General features: G+C 54.3%; 1 protein-coding gene across 1 annotated transcript; it reads right to left on the minus strand.

The window, feature by feature from the left end:
* Positions 1-122: 122 nt before the first annotated feature.
* CLN6 (CLN6 transmembrane ER protein) lies at positions 123-15754 on the minus strand. Its single transcript, XM_045541749.1, has 7 exons — positions 15542-15754; positions 9837-9951; positions 6306-6404; positions 4746-4934; positions 4366-4421; positions 2961-3083; positions 123-1682 (listed from the first exon to the last, which is right to left on the minus strand). The coding sequence occupies exons 1-7, from the start codon at positions 15625-15627 to the stop codon at positions 1412-1414; spliced, it is 939 nt and encodes a 312-aa protein (XP_045397705.1). The 5' UTR covers positions 15628-15754; the 3' UTR covers positions 123-1411.
* Between the last annotated feature and the right edge of the window lie 2581 nt (positions 15755-18335).

The raw sequence follows: 18335 nt of genomic DNA on the forward strand, positions 1-18335 counted from the left end.
CAGACCGGGGCTGCCCAGGGCTGCTGCTGGGCCCCTGGGCCCCAGAGCGGCCAGTCTCTCCTCCACTCTAGGGAGCTCCCTCCTGCCTCCCCAACTCACACCCAGGCAAGAAACAGGCGCCAGGCCCCACACCGGCTTTTATTCACACCTCCCCCCAATGCTGCCAGCAGACAGGGACTGACCCAAGGGCTGGGGGACCCCAACATGAAAGGAGCATCTGAGGTACGGGGCTCCCTGAGAGCACAGGAGAGGCTGGGCCCCGGTAATGCAAGGGTGGCCCCCCGAGACCCACAAGCGCACGTGGGCCGGCGCTGGCTAAAAATGAGGCTAAGGCGCCTTTTGCTACGAGGAGACCTGGACCCAATTCCTGGAAGAAGGCGGGCAGGCTGGGAGGTGGGGCAGGGAGGCCCACCGTGCTGACAAGAGGCCTCCTGGTTCTGGGAGCAGGGCCACTGGCAGCAGGCATGGGACTCAGGCTGAGACAGGCGGATTGGAGAGCGCCTCAAGGTGTCCCCACCCCTACAATGGGGCTCGGGAAGCAGTGCCAGTGTTTGAGAACTCTGCCTTCAGGGGCTGCTCAGAAACCTGCGGTCAGGGCGCCGTAATTCTTCTGGAGTGGAAGCAGGCAGAGGGAGGGGCAGAGGGCTGGAGAGCCGGCACTGCCAGACCCCAGGCTCAGGCTGGCGCAGTCAGGGCAGTGAGCTGGGCCTCCGGCTCCCTGGGGCCAGGCTGGGCGAGGGTCTGGGGTGCATACATCCTCCCAGGGACAGTGACAGGACAGAGCCCCTCATCCATCCACAGGCTGCCCTATGGGGAGTCAGCAGCCCCAGCCCACTGACCCGCTTTGGGACCACGGGCCCATCTAGTGCAAATGAGGCCCAGAGAGGGGAAGTGCTTTGTGCAACAATGCACAGCAAGTTGACATAACCCATGTAACCTAATGGCCAGGGTCAGGGCAGGCCTGAGCAATGAGCCAGGCAGGGGGTGGGTGAAATGACAAGTCCCCTCCTGGCCTCTGCCCCACTCAGGCCTCTCCTGCACAGCTACCCGAAGACATCCCAGGAAGAGCAGACCAGCCCTGAAGAGGGCCCCCCAGCCACGTCAGGTGCAGAGGAGGGCAGAGGCCCAGATCCTGGCCTACACACGCTCCCTAAAACTAAATCCGATCCTAAAAAGATCCAAATCAAACAGAAACTTGACAAAAATAGTCAAGTCTTACGATGACGCACTCTGCACACACATACACAACAGGCACATGTGCACACACACCCCTGTCCCTGCGCACAAGGCACACTGCGCCCGTGTTCTCAGCACTGGCTGCACCCCCACGCCCACCACGTCCACAACCGCACACACCCCGTGCTCAGATGCCCTCTGTGGCCCACTTCCCACCCAGCGGAGTGCCAGGGTCTCAGTGATGACTGCTGACATGGAGGGTGTAGAAAGCCCAGGGCTCAGGGACATAGATGACACCTGGGTACTTCTTTCTGAGTACAGGGTCATTCCACAGCCAGGCCACCCAGAGTGCCACCAGCAAGAGGGTGAGGGCGAAGGAGGAGAAGAGGAAGAGGCCGTTGCTGTCGAGGAAGAGGCGCTTGCGCTTCTGGTGCAGGACGAGGGCCAGCATGGCGAAGAAGGTGAAGATGAAGAGGATGAAGATCTGGCCCTCGGTGACCAGGTACCTGGAGAGGCCGGTGGAGAGGCAAGGTGGCGGCCACGGCGACTGCGTCCTGCCTGGCATCCCTCCCCGTACTGGGGCCCCGCCTGCCTTCCCGAGCAGTCAGAACAGCCCTCTGGTGAGAGGGCTCAGTGAACCAGGCCAGGCTAAGCCACACCCATATGCAGAATATTGAGTTGGCTTGTAGAGTTACTATTAATGTTGTTTGTTGCCAATATTTAAATAATGGAATACCTGAAAATGGATTTCTGGCTGCTCCGGTCACATCAGGCTTTATTTCCACTTGATAAAAACTGACTGGAGGAGAAAGTAGCTACCCCCTTTAGAGAAAGCATTGCTCTACAGTTTGTCACAGTCCTCACCATTCCCTATTGCCTCACTTGCTGCCCACTTGATGTATTTCTGTTACCTGCTTGGTTCCTGTAGGTATTTGAGTTTGGAACATAGCAGCAATTTATGGAAGTTGTAATTACTGTCTCCTTGAAGGCTGGGACATGGTCTCAGATCACCCAGAGTTCCCAGTGTTCCTGCAATGCCCAAGGCAGTACCTAGCATATGGCCACGAGCTCAGTAGCATTTACTGGAAGTCCACTCCCCTGCCTCTAGGGAGAAACGTAATGCTGACCCCTTACACTCAAGGAACTACAGCTCTGCAACTCAGTGGCTGTGTGACCTTGCAGAATTCCTATGACATCTTGGAGCTTCTGTTTTCTCACTTACGAAGGGGGCATAAATGGCTCTGCCTCTCAAAGTTACTGACAAGAGCTCTGTACATCTCTCACTTGGAAAAGCATATTGTTCAATATACGATTGCAGCTACTACTGTAGCTATCATTGTACCAACACGCTATGGAAGAGAACTAGGCAGGTTGGTATCGGTTATCAAAGGGGAAAAAAGAAAAACAAAATACTAGGCAGGAAGCTCTTTCCCTCTTGCTGTAGTTCCCACCCATTCCTTTTAATCCTGTCCTCGGGGAGTACACAGGTTAGCCCTGGTGGGCCCTCTCAGCCAGGCAGGGGACAAGCCCTAGAGATGGGCCGGAGCCTGCCCCGGGAAAGGAGGTCCTTTTCATTTTTCAGGAGGCCTCCCATCAGACAAGGGCCCAGCCTGTCCCAGGTCCTTCCTCCGATACCCGCAATCCCCAGGGGGACCTGTGGTAGCAAAGAGGCTACCATAAGGCACTGTCGCAGGAGGAAGCAGGGCCCTGAGAGGCCCAGTGTCACCTGGGGCCACATAGCAGGTCTACGGTTCAGTCAGTGCCCCTCCCCCGTGAACACTCACCAGTAGTACAGGCCACTGGGCACCACCAGCAGCAGGGCAGACTGTGGCATCAAGCTCTCAGCTTTAGAGGCAGTAAAACAGCCACTGAAGTACATGAAGAGGATGAGGAAGAAGGGGATGTACCTGCGACAGGGAGGCCAGTGCCTGAGAGGGCTGGGGGTGGCCTGGGCCACCACGTCCACCCAGGTCCTCCTCCCCGCTGCCTTTCACTGGCTCCTTGCACCGTCCCATGGAGTGTGGGCCCATGGAGCTGGCGCACGGTTTACAAAACACCTGGCTTAGGCGAGGGGCGCTCCACCCCACCCAGCCTTTCCCGTGCTGGGGGTAAGGGCGGGGCAGGGACAGAGCAGGGAAGCAAGGCACGTGCACAACAGAGGCCCATGGCTACAGGCATGGGCACCTTCCACCCTGCCCTGGCCACCGCTCACTCCACAGGGAGTGGGGTGGTCTCTGTCCCACTCCCAGACACCTGCAGCCCCAACCCCACACTGGCCTGGAGACAGGTGTACCCAGTGGGCTGAGGATGGAGACGGTCGGGGTCCAGGTTAAAAAACAAGACCATGAGAACAGCACCTCCCACGGGGGGAGGGCAAGCTAGAGCTCTGTGGGGCCCCTCACCAAGCTCAGCCCACATCCTCACCCCGAAACATCTTGCCCCAAAGTACCACCTCCCCCTTCTCAGCAAATAGGTCCCCTCTGCCATCTGCGCTCTCACACCCCCCTCTTCTCTCCTGCGGGTCCACCCGTCTCCTCACCCTCCACCCCGTCACCCACACACCCACACTGCTGCTGCCTCTGCTGCCCCTCCTGCCCCAGCCTTCCACCGGCCGGGCTTGGGGGCTGGGGGGAGCTGGCGGGAGGCCTGGCCAGACGCCAAGGAGCTGGAAAAACCCGGGGGGAGCCCAAACAGCACTGTCCTGCCCCCCACTGCCCGCCACCCCCGTCCAGCTGGCTCTCCTCAGCTCCCTCCACAGCCAGAGAGCGGGCCTGACACGGTGGGGGACCCTCCTGCGCCCCGCTCCCACAGCACCATCTGGGGGCTTGTTTATCAGGGCTGCGTCCTCCTCTCCCCCACCTCTGGGCTTGGCGAGGGAGGGACGACAGCCACCCGCTGCCCTCTGGTGGCTGCCGCGGGCACTGCGGGCTGGGAGGAGGCAGAGGGCAAGGAGGGCGGGCGGCAGGCGCCGGGCCAGGCAGGGCAGCTGGGTGGCCAGGTGGCCGGGTGGCTAGGTGGCCGGGTCTCCTGGCAACCTCTCGAGAGGCCGAGCTCAGGCGCCTTCCAGGGAAAGAGGAGTCATTCCAGATGCTCCGCTCAACACACGGAGACCTAGGGCCCAGTTAGTCTCGTCCAGTGTGTCCCCGAGCCAGTGGGCCTCTGGGATAGACCACCGGGCCCATCACTCACCACATGGAGTGGCCCAGGTACTCGTCGTAGTAGTAAAGCAGCTCAAAGGAGTCGATCTGAGGGACAGAGGGGGACGTCGGTCCAGGGACCCCAAGCAGTCCCTCTGGCCACCCTCCTTCCAGCCCCAGGCCTCCCCCCACCTGTCCTCACTCCCTACCCAGGGCCTTGCCCTCCCTTAGAGGGGGCCCAGGTGGGAGCCCCTCAGTGTGCCACTTCCTAAAATGCGTGTGCATGCCAGCTTGGCCAGGGTGACAGTGAACTCACGTAGCATGCCTTTACTAGAAGGACAAGGGCAGTGATGGGCTGGGGCGATTCCTTTAGCCCTTGAGGACAGACTGTGCCCACAGGGCTTACATGTGGGGGGCGGGAGGTGGCCTCACCAGTGTCTCAGGCTTGAGATTCTTGATGATGGGGTTCTCACGCACGGACAGGTGGTGCTGGTAGCCACTGAAGAGCAGGCGGTGGTTGACGGAGTCCCCCACCAGGTGGATGCTGGCGCCCATGATGAAGGTGATGATGCTGACGTAGGTGATGGAGCGCGGCAGGGTGCGGGGGGACCGCTCGATGAGCTGGGGTTCAGAGTGAGGCCAAGAGCATGACCCTGTCGTCTCTGCCTCGGTATGACACCTTCTGCTTCCCTCCCTCACACCTGGGCTGGGCTGGACGCCACCATCTGGAAAGTCACTCCAAAAGTGGTGGGTCCCTTCAGCAGGCCAGCCCAGCCTCCAGATTCTCACACGATCCCCGTGAACCCAGCCGGGGCCGGGAAGAGCACCCCCTTTTCCCAGGGAGGAAACAGACTCAGAGGGCACAACTCATTGTCCAAGATCACATCAGAGTCACATGCTGGACATGACAACCAGGCCTTCAATGTAGGAGTCCAGGCTCCCAGCCCAGCCCTCCCACCGGCCCCAGCTGTGCCCCTGGGAAGCTGGGCTGGCCTGCTGAAGGGACCCTGATGTCTGGGTGACTGGATCATGGCAAACATGAAGAAATGTCAGGAATGGGAGCGGGTGCTTCTGACATGACATTGTGTAACTGAAAATACACCCGAGTTCTGAGATTATACCCCTCCTACTTTTGGAGATTTGAACCGTCTTTCCTCACAACAAAGTGATGGGGACAGTAGATGGCGATACTGGTTGAGTATCCCTTATCAGAAATGCTTGGGACCAGAAGTATTTCGGATTTTGTATTTTTTTCAGATTTTGGAATATTTGCACACACATAATGAGACATCTTGGGGTGGAACACAAGTCTAAACATGAAATTCACTTATGTTTCATATATACCTTATGCAGAGAGTGTGAAGGTAATTTTGTACAATATTTTAAATAATTTTATGCATGAAACAAAGTTTGTGTTAAGTACTTATGTGTGGAGTTTTCCAATTGTGGCATCATGTTGGTGCTCAGAAAGTTTCAGATTTTGGAGCATTTCAGATTTTGGATTAGGGCTGCTCAATGGGTTGCAATTTTAAGAGCCCTTATTTGACAAAGTGCAAAGCTGGCAGCAGCCTCTGCTCTGGGCTCCCAGTGACTTTTCGAAGTCAGGACTCCCTAGGCCAGAGGACAGAGTTCAGCCACCGCTGCTGTCTTTTCTTCTGCCCAGCCCCCACCTACCTTCCCAACTGGTCCCTGACCTCTCTCTTGACCACCCCCCCAAATCACTTCTGTCTCAGCCTCCCCGAATGTTTTCTGATTTTCCAAGCACACCCAGTCCTTCTGCCTGAACCTCTCCCACTTCACCTGCTGCCACACCAGGCTGAGGCCCACATCAAATGCCCCTCCTTGTGGGGGCCTTCTCCATCCCTCCAGCTCTGCCTTCCCTGGGCCCCCATAGTAGGCAGGGACATGCCTGAGCCGGGGCACAGGCCTTGGCACCAGGTAGTGGGAGGAATGAGGCCGGGGGTGGGGTGGGGGCGAGGACCGGGACTGTACCTTGAGCAGGAGAAAGGGCGTGATGACGTTGTAGGCCATGTGGAAGTAGTCCCCCACGCTGGGCTTGTTGAGCGGAAACCATTCGAGAGGAAACACCAGCTGGGGAGCAAGAAGACCGGGCTCACCCAGGCACAGCCCATGAGGGCCCTGGGACCCTGCCCCACCCCCATCGCGTATACTCAGTTCTTGCTGTGATCTCTAGGGACCCTCTTGGCAGCTCTGGGATGAAGGTATTCACAGACAGGGAAACTGAGTCCCAGAAATGGCAAGTAGACTTGTCCTCCAGTCACACAGTAGATGTAAATCCAGGACCTGACCCTGTGCCCCCTCGCCCAGTGGAACCTCCCTGGATACCAGCCTGGGAATCGGGAGGCTCCTTTGGGACTTGGTTGTGCCACCAACTTTCTGGGTGACCCTGGGCTAGTCCCTTCCCTCTCTGGGCCTCAGTTTCCCCATCTGTAACACAAGAGAGGTGGCCCACGTAGTCTACTTGGACCCTTAGGGGTCTGGCACTCCAAGGGCCTACGGTGACGACAGTATCTCCTGACTGCTAGGCCTGGGTGGGGAAAAATGCACTATCCACTGAGTGGACGGACTGCTTCCCAAGCAAGTCAAGTAGACATTAAGAAACAAAATAGAAAATAAGTACTTTCTACAAAGTAGCTGCAATTCTTCCTTCCCCACCTTCCCTGAGAGGGGAAGGGGGGTGGGGGCTGTTCCTCCTGTCTAATGCCCTCTCCCCGGCCCTCTCCCCGCCTGCCGGTCTACCGCCGAGTCCTGGCCTCGTCCAGGACAGTGTGAAAACCCCTGTGCAAGGCCCAAACATTTTACCAAATTGTACTCCTAGTATCTGTTAATTGAAAACATACGTAATGACCAAAAGTGTCAATCAAAGATTTAAATGGTTGTCTCCTTTAACTCAGAAATCCCATACTGGATAAAACAAACCTGCAGAAAAAAGACTTAGGACACAGAAATCTCACTGTTTCTCTCTCTCTCACTCAATGTGTGTGTGTGCGTGTGTGTGCATATCTGTATCCTTGCTTATATCAAGACATATTAATATTTGTTTACTGAAACACTGTGATGGCAAAATCCCAGAAATAGGCTGACTCTTCAATCAAACAGGACTAGTTGAATACGTTATAGTACTTCTTTACTATGGAAGGTTAAGTAGCCATTAACAGAAATGACATTTTGTATTCTTTTTTTATTTTTATTTTTTAGAGACACGATCTCACGATGTTGCCCAGGCTGGACTTGAACTCCTGGGCTCAAGTGATCCTCCCGCCTCAGCCTCCTGAGTAGCTGGGACTACAGGCATGTGCCACTGCACCCAGCTCATGATATATTCTAAAGTAAAACAAGCAAGCTGGAGGATAACATATAAAGTCTCATTTTGGTTAGAAAAAAAGAAAAAAGATGTATATATGTGTTTGTACGAGCAGAGAAAGGAGTGGAAGGATGTTCTCCAAACTGTCAACAGTGAGAGTGGAAAGGGCTAGGGAGAGTCTAACTTTACTTCTTTATGTTACAACCACAACATGTTACTTTTATAACTTGTAAAAGTTTTTATTTTTAGTTATTACAAATCTGGGACTATAATGCATACATTTGAAAAGTTCCAGTGTATACATGAGCTTTTCAAACGTACACTCTCCCAACAAGTCCCATGTAGGGTCGTAGTGGCCACAGCAGTTCTGGGCAGGACATGGGAAGTGATGTGCCCAATAGGAGACCCTATTAGGCCAGTGGAGGCTGAGCCCTCAGTGAGTGAGGAAAGCCACCAGCCCAGCCCTGGCCTTTCTCCCTCTCCCCAGAGGACCAGTTTGATGGAAGCTCCTCTGGCCCCCAGTATGTGGGACCTTCATGCTGCAAGAGGGCTCAGAGCAACCAGTCTTCTTGGAGATGAGAAAAATGAAACCCAGAGGACAGGGAGTTGCCCAAGGTCACCTACAACCCACAAACCTGACCAGATGTCCTGACTCCTGGCTCAATCCCTTTTCTTTTTCCCACATTTAAACAGTGACATGTAAACCTTTGTAAGAGTCAGACATGAGTGACAAGAAGAGCCAGCATCCACCATAACTTCCTGACCCACTGCCAGGACAGCTTTCCTTTGTCCCCATCGAGTCTTTGACCTCAGGCAGATGAGACTGTTACTGACTTGCAATCAGTCTACAGGCCTTGTAGGCACCTTTTTTCTCCTTAAGTATTCCAGGTTGCTCTGTAGTATCCGTGATTTCTGTTTAACGGCCGGGAAAGATTCTCTGTAATGGATACAGCAAAGCTGATTTACCCAGTCCCTACTGCTGCACACCGCAGTCACTTCCAAGATCTGGCTATTATGAGCAACACTGCAGTGAACATCTTTGGGTGGAGAAGCTGTTGTTTCTTGCTGATGACATCCTCAGGGCAGATTCTTGGAAGGGACATTACTGGGTCAGGATGTGAGGATTCTGGATACTTCCGTGACGGAGAGTTGAACCTTGTCGGGAAGGAGGTGGGCTCTGGACCAGAGTGCCTGGTGCAGAGGCTGGTTCCTCCGCTTGCCACTTGGGTGACCCTGAGCCAGTTACTTACTCTCTATCCTCAAGTTTCCTCATCTATAAAACTGGGATTAATACTTGTGTTGATGTGAGAATTAAATTTAAATATGTAAAGAGCTCAGAACAGAGTAAGTACTCAATGTATGTTTGCTGCCATTTTTATCTTACTGTAATTATTATTTCATTCAATAAAAATATCTTGAGCATTTACTGTGTTAGGTACTAGTCCAAGCACTAGTTATCACCTTGCTAACCTGCTTTCCAGAGGGCTCTGCTAATGTGCATTATCACTAGCATGTATGGGGGACCAGTTTGAGCGTTGGATATTGTTACTTTTATACCTCCCAACCCCCCCCAAATAACAACGTGGTACATGGTGGTACCTCAATCAATTTTTTCACATTCTGTTGTCTGTCTGTCTTTCATCTATTACAAGTGAGGGGCTTTGGTGCTTCCAGTATTAATGTCTTGTGTGGAGGCCGCCACTGTACACTAACGTATGAAGCAGCCTAGGAGGGAAGGGGATGGTTTCCCTAGATAGCACTAAGAACCACCTGAGGCCCAGAGACATCTATAATATGCAAAATCAGCCTGTGCTCTTCACCTCCAGAAAAATGCTGTGGCCCAAGGGAGTGGGGGACGGCGGGGCACTCTCCTTCCTTCCAGGTGGCTTTTGTCAGGCTGATGATCTGGGTAACCTGGTTCACCTGCTTCGAGACGCGGGCTACAGGCGGTTACAGTGTGACTGCTCAGAGTCGGGCACAGTGTGACTAATCAGGCTTCCCACCCCCTGCCCGCACTTGCTGGCAGTTGCCTGACCCACCCCAGGCACAGAGCTAGGGGGACAGGACAGCATCCACGCTGTTCTCTTCAGTTTACTGGGAGATAAAGGGGAAGTGACTTGTCTATGGTCACTCAGCGAATCCAAGTCACATTAAGTCCCCAGCGCTGGTCAGGGCTCGGTCCACAGCCTCACACTCACCATGGCAATGGGGCGGCCAAAGTCCAGAACCCAGTTCTGCAGCGTGAAGTAGAACCAGAGGTCGAGGTGGAAGGGCGCTGTGCCGGCAGCCTCGTCAGCATTGACGGAGCCGTGCCTGGGAGAAGCAGACGGGAGGGGTCAGTCCTCCTCTCCTCCTGTCAGAACCTGCCCCTGAGTTGAGCCACAGAAGGGGCTGGGGACTCGAGGGCAGCAGGAGACACTCACGACTGAGTTCTAGGGGAAGGGTTTTGCTGGAAATACTGGGGTCGGGCCCTGTGGTCGTGGGGAAGGGGGACTGCAGCTGCCCTGCACACAGCTTCCCTGTGAGTGAGGAAAGAAGCTCCCAAACCGGGATGGTAACTGTTGGGTGTTCTCCCCTAAAGAATAATGGGGGAAATCAAATAAGGCAAAGGATGTAAATGCAGCTAAAAAACATGACAGATGACGAGAGGGCAGCAGCTACACTTTACTGCATACTTACATGTTCCAGGCACTGTTGTGAGCTGCTTGCACGTATTATCTCATTTAACTCATTTAATCCTCCCAGAAACCCTTTGAGGCTGGAATATTACCCCCATTTTACAAGTGAAAAAGTTGAGGCCCAAGAGGTTAAATAACTTGCCCAAGGTCACACAGCCAAGGAGATGACCTCAAATGATTGGGCCCGGGAGCTTATACTTTTAACCTCCATCCCACAGTCATATCCATAGTGATGGCCTATGGGAAGGGCATGTGACCTGCGCTGGAGCAACCAGAGCCCTCCAGTGAAACTGCCTTAGAGAGACTGAGAGGGACAGGGCCTCCGCGCCCCGGGCTCCTGAACTGTGAGGGGTGAGCTTGGGCTGCCGGTGTTCCTCTTCACCCCAGGCCACAGAGGCAGCTGAGAGGGAAGCCTGCAGGGACACGCGGATGTGGGAGACACGGCAAGCAGTGGAATACCACCTCAACACACCTTTGGGCGCCTGGGCCTCTCACAAAGCAGTCGGCCATCTGCTGTCTGCAGGTGCGCTGAAGTTCAAGGGCCAGTGCCGCCTCCTCCAGGAAGGCTTCCTTGAGGAAGCTTTCCCTAAAGTCCCGCCAGCCCACTCCAGGGGACACTTCCTCGCTAGCTCAGTCTGGCCATGCCACAAGGGGGCTGAAGCATGCTCTCCTTTCTCAACCCTCAAGAAAAGTGATGCCCTTTAAGGTTCTCCCAGCTCACCCGCCTGCCTGTCAGCGTCCAAATCCCCTTTACAGAGTCCCTGCCGTTACTTGCACACCTCCAGTGACAAGCAGCCCACTGCCTCCTAAGATGACCGAGGTGTGAGTTTCATCGTCCCCTTTGTGCCAAGGACAGGTGCTGTGGGACACGGATCTGTATTCTCCAGCATTCTCAGCTCAGTGACTGGCTGATTTAGAACACTCACAATTAACAGTTACTGCTTTTCTGGGGGCAAACATGAGCTTAGAGGCACCAAGACTTCCCTCTGTCAATGCTGCTGTTGCTTCTGTAATTTTCCAGGACCCTTTTCAACCAATCCCAGGGACGACCCACAGTGGGCTGGCAGAGCAACCCAGGACAGGGAGGCAAGCTCTTGGGGATCTCAGCATCTTCTGATGGCAAGCAAGACAGGTGCGCCTTCTCTGGGTCAACTGAGTCTTCCTGTCTCCTCTGCTCAGTGCCCCACCCACCACTTAGTGAGCACCCGCTGTGTGCTATGCTGGGCACTTTACCCAGACTGCCTCATCTGGTCCTTGCAGTAACACTGGGAGGCAGGAGCTGTTACCCTCCTGCTTTACAGATGAGGATGCTGAAGCTTGGAGGGGTTAAGTGCTCAGCCCAGGTCACCCACATAGTAAGGAGCTGCAACAACTAGTCCTGTCTGCCTGTTTCCTACCTGCTGCTGCTTCTGGTGAGAGATGATGTTTCCTTGGCCACAGGGAGGGCCGGTGACCCAGGTTGGCCCAGTGGGACTTTTATAACTAGAGTTGGGGGAAAGGGCTCCTTCTCTCCTGGTGCTGGGGCTCTAAGGATGCAAGCCCAGGGCTGCCTGCAGCCAAGGTTCCACCCTCAAGAAACAGCCAGGTGAGAAAGTAGCACCCTGCAGAGAGGATCAGGGAAATGAGGGAGAAGAGGCCCCGACAGTGTTCGCGTTCCCAGTTCCAGGCATCTGCAGGCAAGTGGTCTGGCCACATGGGCCAACACACTCCCTTTTGCTAAGGGTGCTGCAGTTACACTGGCTTTCTGTTACTTGCAACCCAGGAGTCCTGAACAGCACAGAATTTAAAACTGCATTCATTATATGAATGCAAGACATGTGCCCTCAACAGCTTGCTCTTCTGTTTTTGATTATTATAGTAAGCCGTGTGGCTTATTAGGAGATCAAGTTAGAAGGGGATTGGCGCAGAGTGGAGCTGTATGCAAAGCCTGCATGAAGGAAGGGAGCCTTGTTGAACCGACAGGTGGATTTAAGTAGACAGAAAGCAGCAGGCAGTCAGGGTCAAAGGCCTGGAGGTGGAAGTGAGAGAAAGGCTCTGCATGGAGTTGAGGAGCCTGGCTTGCTGGAGGCAGATAATCAGAAAGTAACTGTGAGTACAGTCCAGGGGTCTGAAACGAGTAACCAGCATCGAGGCCCCACCCGGCCCCTTCCTCTAGTGACCATCAGGGCAAAGCCTCAAAAAGCAGACAGGGATAACCTCCAGGCCTGAAGAATTGGGACAGAGGAGAATAAGAGCCCTCAGTGTTCTGCTCTGGAACCTCCCAACTGGGCGGAGTTTAGTACAAGGAAGAAAGGGATTCTGGAAGCGGTGGGAAGCACTTAGGTGTGTGTCTCTTGAAGCTGTGGGTGTACACACTAGGGACTCAGGGACTACTTCTTCTTCCTCAGTCAATGGGAATCCTTGTCATTAGTCTAGCCAAGCTTAGCAGGGTGGGGGGCAAACACAGGGCAGACACCCAGCCTGGGAATGAAGATTGATCAGAACTCAACTGGTTTTCTTCTACGGGGACTCTGACCGCAGGAGGCAAATCGTGGAGGATAAAGGCATCCTCTCCCCCAGCCCCTGTCCTGGGGATGAGAAAACCTGTCCCAAGGTCCTGACTCCACAGACTTCACACCCTGAGCCCCCAGCCTGTGCCAGCCCTAGGTCTCACCCACCAGCAACTGCTGCTGGGAACAATGGTGAAAGCACAAAGGCTGGTAACCTGAAACAAGGTGATCTTTTCTCTCCTCCACAGTGTGACATACCTACCATATGGGGAAACTGACACCATGACAGCTGGGGAGTGCATGCCATACGGTTAAAAGTCAGCAGCATGTGTGGGACTGCCTAGCCAGAAAGGAAGGGTCTCACCCTGAAGAAGTCAAGCAGTGATCCATGAATGGGGACTACAGACGGGTTGGTTTGGGTTCTATATAAAAAATGGTGAAATACCAGACATGATGGAAAGTTTGAACAAAAAAATGAGGAAATGAAGGCAAATACTAAGAGAGAGAGAGAAAGGCAATTAGAAACTCCAGGAAAAACAAAAGCAATATAAGAAAGAAATGTAATTGTTGAACATTACTTGGCTCTGTAGGAAACAATATTTACATGTGTAAATAATGTAAACATCATATATTGATTTTCTTTCTTTTTTTTTTTTTTTTTGAGATAGAGTCTCATTCTGTTGCCCAGGCTAGAGTGTTGTGGCGTCACCCTAGCTCACAGCAACCTCAAACTCTTGGGCTCAAGCGATCCTTCTGCCTCAGCCTCCCGAGTAGCTGGGACTACAGGCATGCGCCACCATGCCTGGCTAATTTTTTTCTGTATATTTTTAGTTGTCCAAATCATTTCTTTCTATTTTTAGTAGAGACAGGGTCTCACTCTTGCTCAGGCTGGTCTCAAACTCCTGAGCTCAAACAATCCACCCGCCTCGGCCTCCCAGTGTGCTAGGATTACAGGCATGAGCCACCGCGCCCGGCCTGATTTTCAGTGTTTATAATCAATCCACAGATAAAACATGGAAGATAATTATGGTTAAAAAAAAACAGCAGGTAAATATAATCAACCTTGACAACATGAAAGTAAAACTACAGATGACAAAATTGGGGGAAAGGGTGAGGAAAGCTATAGGGGACTAATATCCTCGTTTTAAAAAAGGAAGTCAAGAGATACTGCCTATGGCTGACCAAAAAAAGAAATAATGTTATATGCATATCCCCTAAAAGGCTACAAAGGTAACAACACAAAAATCTAAAAATAGTGATAAAGAATCATCTTAGGAAGATGAAGGAGGCATAAGTGGGACTTAGAGGAGTTAACAGGTCTACACTACATATACTCTGTTAATTGTTTCTAAGTGAAAAAGGAAACACAGTCTGCAGTTCCTTAGTCCACATGCCCCTTAGTATCAGGAGAAAGAGCCCAGGCTCGCAGATATCTCCCATCACTCCAAATCACACCACAGAATTCCTAAAATCAACTCTGAGCAAACGGGTGCTCAAAAACCTTCCATGGCTCCCGAGTGCCTATGGAACAAAGACTGTACCCTTAACCTGTCATTTAGGACAGTAACTAGGGTGAGGCAAGTGAGGTACCTATGGCCCAATATGTGAGTAGGCACTCACTCCCAGGGTCATGCCCTACTCCAAAAGCAAGTGCCCCTTAAGTTTTGCACTGTAGGCCCTCACTCTAGTCCCATCCCTGCTGCCACTAAAGGTTCTTCACAATCAGTCTGCATCTTCCTGTCACTTCCTTTTACACCAGGGAAGCCCCAGCACCACTGCACTCCTTGTCGTTCCCTACACCCTTTCCCCAGCTGGAACAGCCTTTCTTCCCTGCATGCCCTCCTGAGTCCTCTGAGACTCAGCTCAAGTGCCACTTCCTCCGCGGAGCCCTCCAAGATGACCTTTCATCCCCCCCGCCCCTTGAGCTCGGTCCCTCCTGGCCCCTACTAGACTATAAGCCCCTCCTAGCTTCACCTTGCCCACCTCTTAGTGCCTGGCACAGCGCTGGGCACACCAGAGGTGCTTAATGAATGCCTGCTGAACGCAATGAATGTTTCTGGTGAGTAAACCGGGAAAAAGGCAGAATGGAGCTCTGCCTGGTCTCAACTAGATAAACCAAAACTTCTCCCTTTTGGTGAGAGAAAGGTTCCTCATTCATCCATCCAGCGATGGGAGCTGCCACACTTCTCTGATGTCTCTTCCATAACATTCTCACCTGCTTGGGTTCCCCGGCGCAAGGAGTGAGCCTGCTGATTAACAGCAGAATCTGAGTCCTATTCAGGACTGGGGGGACCCCGAGAACGTGGAGGCGGCACCCAAAACTTGCAGATGAGTTGGAGGCCCAAATGAGCTAACGTGTGTCCTGCCACCCCCACCCAAGTCCCCTTGACCCCTGGAGCTCTCCCCAGCGGCGCGACTGTCCTAGCACTGGCCGGGTCGTGAGGGTTTGCGCCGGGAGAAGGAAAACCTCAAACTCCGGGCGGGGGCTCCTCCCACCGAGCGACAACGGAGCTGGGGGCGCTGAGCCGCGCTGGGCCCGGGGCTCCCCAGGAAGAGAAGGGACCGAGGAGGCGGGGCTCGGGCGAGCGGGCGAGCAGCCGCGAGGGCACTGCGTCCCCAAGCCCCCGGCCCGCGCAGCAGGGGAAAGTCTGTCCCCGGCCGCCCCCACCGCATCACGTGGCGGGGACGGGGCCAGGCGCCGAGCCCGCCCGCTCCACCCGCCCGGCGCGCGCCCACCTGGCCTGCAGGAAGGAGGCGCCCGGCTGAGCGCCCGGGCCCCCCGCCGCTCCCGGGTGCTGCCGCCTCCGCGCCGCGGCCTCCATGGCTGCCCCGCCGGCCGGCTCTCGGCCCCTGCCTTCCTGGGGAAGCGTCGGGCTCGGCTCGCCAGGCGGAGGCCACTGCACGCACCGAGCGCGGGGGCGGGCCGGGCCGGCGGGAGAGCGCGGGGCCGGCGGGGGCGGGAGCGGGAAGGAGGGAGGGAAGGAGGAAGAGGAGAACGGAGGAAGGGAGGGAGGCGGGCGGGAGGCGGGGCGAGCCCCGCGAGGGGAAGTGGGGGCGCGGCGAGGGCGCCGTCCAATGCGCGCAGCCGGGTGGCGGGCCGGCGTGACCGGATGGAGGCTGGGATTTGTTAGGGTCCCCTGCGTTGCGGGGGACAGGAATCTGCCTAGGCTGGCTGAGGCCCGGACATTGGGCGGGGGCGGGGTCAGGACCTGGGAAGAGACTAAGATGACTCGAATGCTCCGCTGGGCAGGAGGCGAGGCAGAATTTCTTGGGGGACAGGAAGGCGGGGGGTTTCATGTACTTGCAAGCTGTACTAGGCGCCTTCCTTCTTCGGATGAAAGATGTGTCGTCTTAAAAATGTCAACCCTGTGACTCTTGATGTTACGAGCTAAGTAATCGATGGGTTAGGAGGGTAGGACGCAAGGGAAGCAGCGAATTCTCTCCAAGGTGGGGTGGGGTGGTCCAGATTCCAGTCGTGGCTTTGGAAAAGTCTCTTCTGCTCTCTCTGGTTTCAAACTCGTGCTAACCCCCTGCTGTCCGCAACACTCTGTGCTGGGCGGAGCACATAAACCCTGCTCCACTTGTGCACACATTCGGGTTTATTGGTAAGTCGTCTCGGGAAAGTATTGTGAGGGCAGAGACATAGAGGTTGTGGGGTCACACAGGGCCTCAGGATGACGGACATCCTAGCTGTGACTTGGACTTCCCAGCTGACAATGAAGTGTGGGCAGGAGCTGGCCAAACACACAGGAGGCGGGGACCAGTGTTCTGGGTGAGGGAACAGCCTGAGGGGAAGCCCAGTGTCTGGAGAGAGGCTGGTGTTGGAAAGTTGAGTGACAGCAGCAGAGTGCAGGGAGGAAGAGCAGCAGTTCTCTGGGAGAGGGACAAGTGCAGGTTGGGCTCCTTTATCTTGAGAGCAATGGGGAGCAGATGAAGGATATCGGGTAGGGGAGTGGCACATCATATTTGCATTCTAGTACCTCCCATCCACAGTGTAGGGGTGGATGAGAGGAGGCAGGACTGGAGACTTGCACCTGTGGCACCTGGTGCAGCACATGGGTTGCAGTTGTTCTAGAGAGGGGCCTAGACTGCTAACAGTGACAGTGGGAAGGAGAGAGTTTGTGACATCAAGAGTCACGTGGGAGGTACTGTGGCTGGGACTCGGTACTTGGATGTGGGGGGTGAGGTGAGAAGAGTTCGGGCGGTGGCTAGGTTTTGCATCTGGGTGGATGGTGAAGGCCCCCCTGGGAAGTGAGTTGGAGCAGGTTTAGGGTAAATGAGGATTCAACCTTGCAGCCTGAGCAAGAGCGAGACCCCGTCTCTACTAAAAAATAGAAAGAAATTATCTGGACAGCTAAAAATATATAGAGAAAAAATTAGCCGGGCATGGTGGGGCATGCCTGTAGTCCCAGCTACTTGGGAGGCTGAGACAGGAGGATCGCTTGAGCCTAGAAGTTTGAGGTTGCTGTGAGTGAGGCTGATGCCACGGCACTCACTCTAGCCCGGGCAACAGAGCGAGACTTTGTCTCAAAAAAAAAAGATTCAACCTTGGGCACATTAAGCTTGAGATGGGTCAGGAAGGCTGTTGGATCCATGGTCTGAAGCTTAGGTGAGACCTGGGCGCCGGGCGACAGACTTGTGAGTTGTGGGAACATAAATGACAACCAGAACCTAAGGAGGCAGCATCCCCGTGAGCACAGAGAACAAAGGACCAAACCTGAGAACCATTTGCAGGGCAGATTGCCTGCACTTCAGTGTCAAACTGTCAAACTTGCTGTGACACAGGTAAATTGCTCAACCCCTCTCAGCCTCAGTTTACTCACCTGTAACAAGAAGTGGCCTATTGCACCTACCGCCTTGGGGTTGTGATGAGTAAATGAAGTAATGCACGAGAAACCCTTAGCCGAGAGCCCAGCACTGGTGGACTAGTCATTTACAATAGTCTCTCTCTAAACCTCATGTTTTCTTCCATGATGTGAGGGGTTGAGCTATGCCTGTTTCCATTCTCTTTTCTTTCCTGTATTTTTTCTTGGGAGAGTTTTATTCAGCTTATTCTTTTCCCCTTTGGTCAGAACTTGCACGTCCTGTCCGGGCTGTGGGAGGCTGAGTTGCATGGCTCAAGTCATTTTCCATCAGCCCCATTCTGGGCTCCAGCAGCCCACAGGCCACACCTGAGTCCCCACCCCAGCTCCCTGAAGCGCGCATTTGCTTTGTAGCTTTCTCTCATTTGATCCTCACTATGTCATAAGCTGAGCAGGTGATGTCCCTATTGTGCAGCGGAGAACACCAAAGTCCTGAAGTAGTGTGCTCAAGGTCAGCTATTGACAATGCTCAGGCTGGGTCCTCGGTTTAATTTGGATGAATCTGGTCCACAGATTAATCTAGATATACACCAGAGAAGAAAGATTGAGGCTTCCCGCTCTGACCCCAATCTCTCATCCTTTGCAGACTTTGCAAACCTGCTGGGCTCTGGAGGGAGGGGGACGAGGTGCCCATAATGTAATCATCAATTTAATATGCGGTGGGCTTC

This window comes from Lemur catta, chromosome 1 (genome assembly GCF_020740605.2).
Source record: "Lemur catta isolate mLemCat1 chromosome 1, mLemCat1.pri, whole genome shotgun sequence".
In the NCBI taxonomy this organism is placed as follows: Eukaryota; Metazoa; Chordata; class Mammalia; order Primates; family Lemuridae; genus Lemur; species Lemur catta.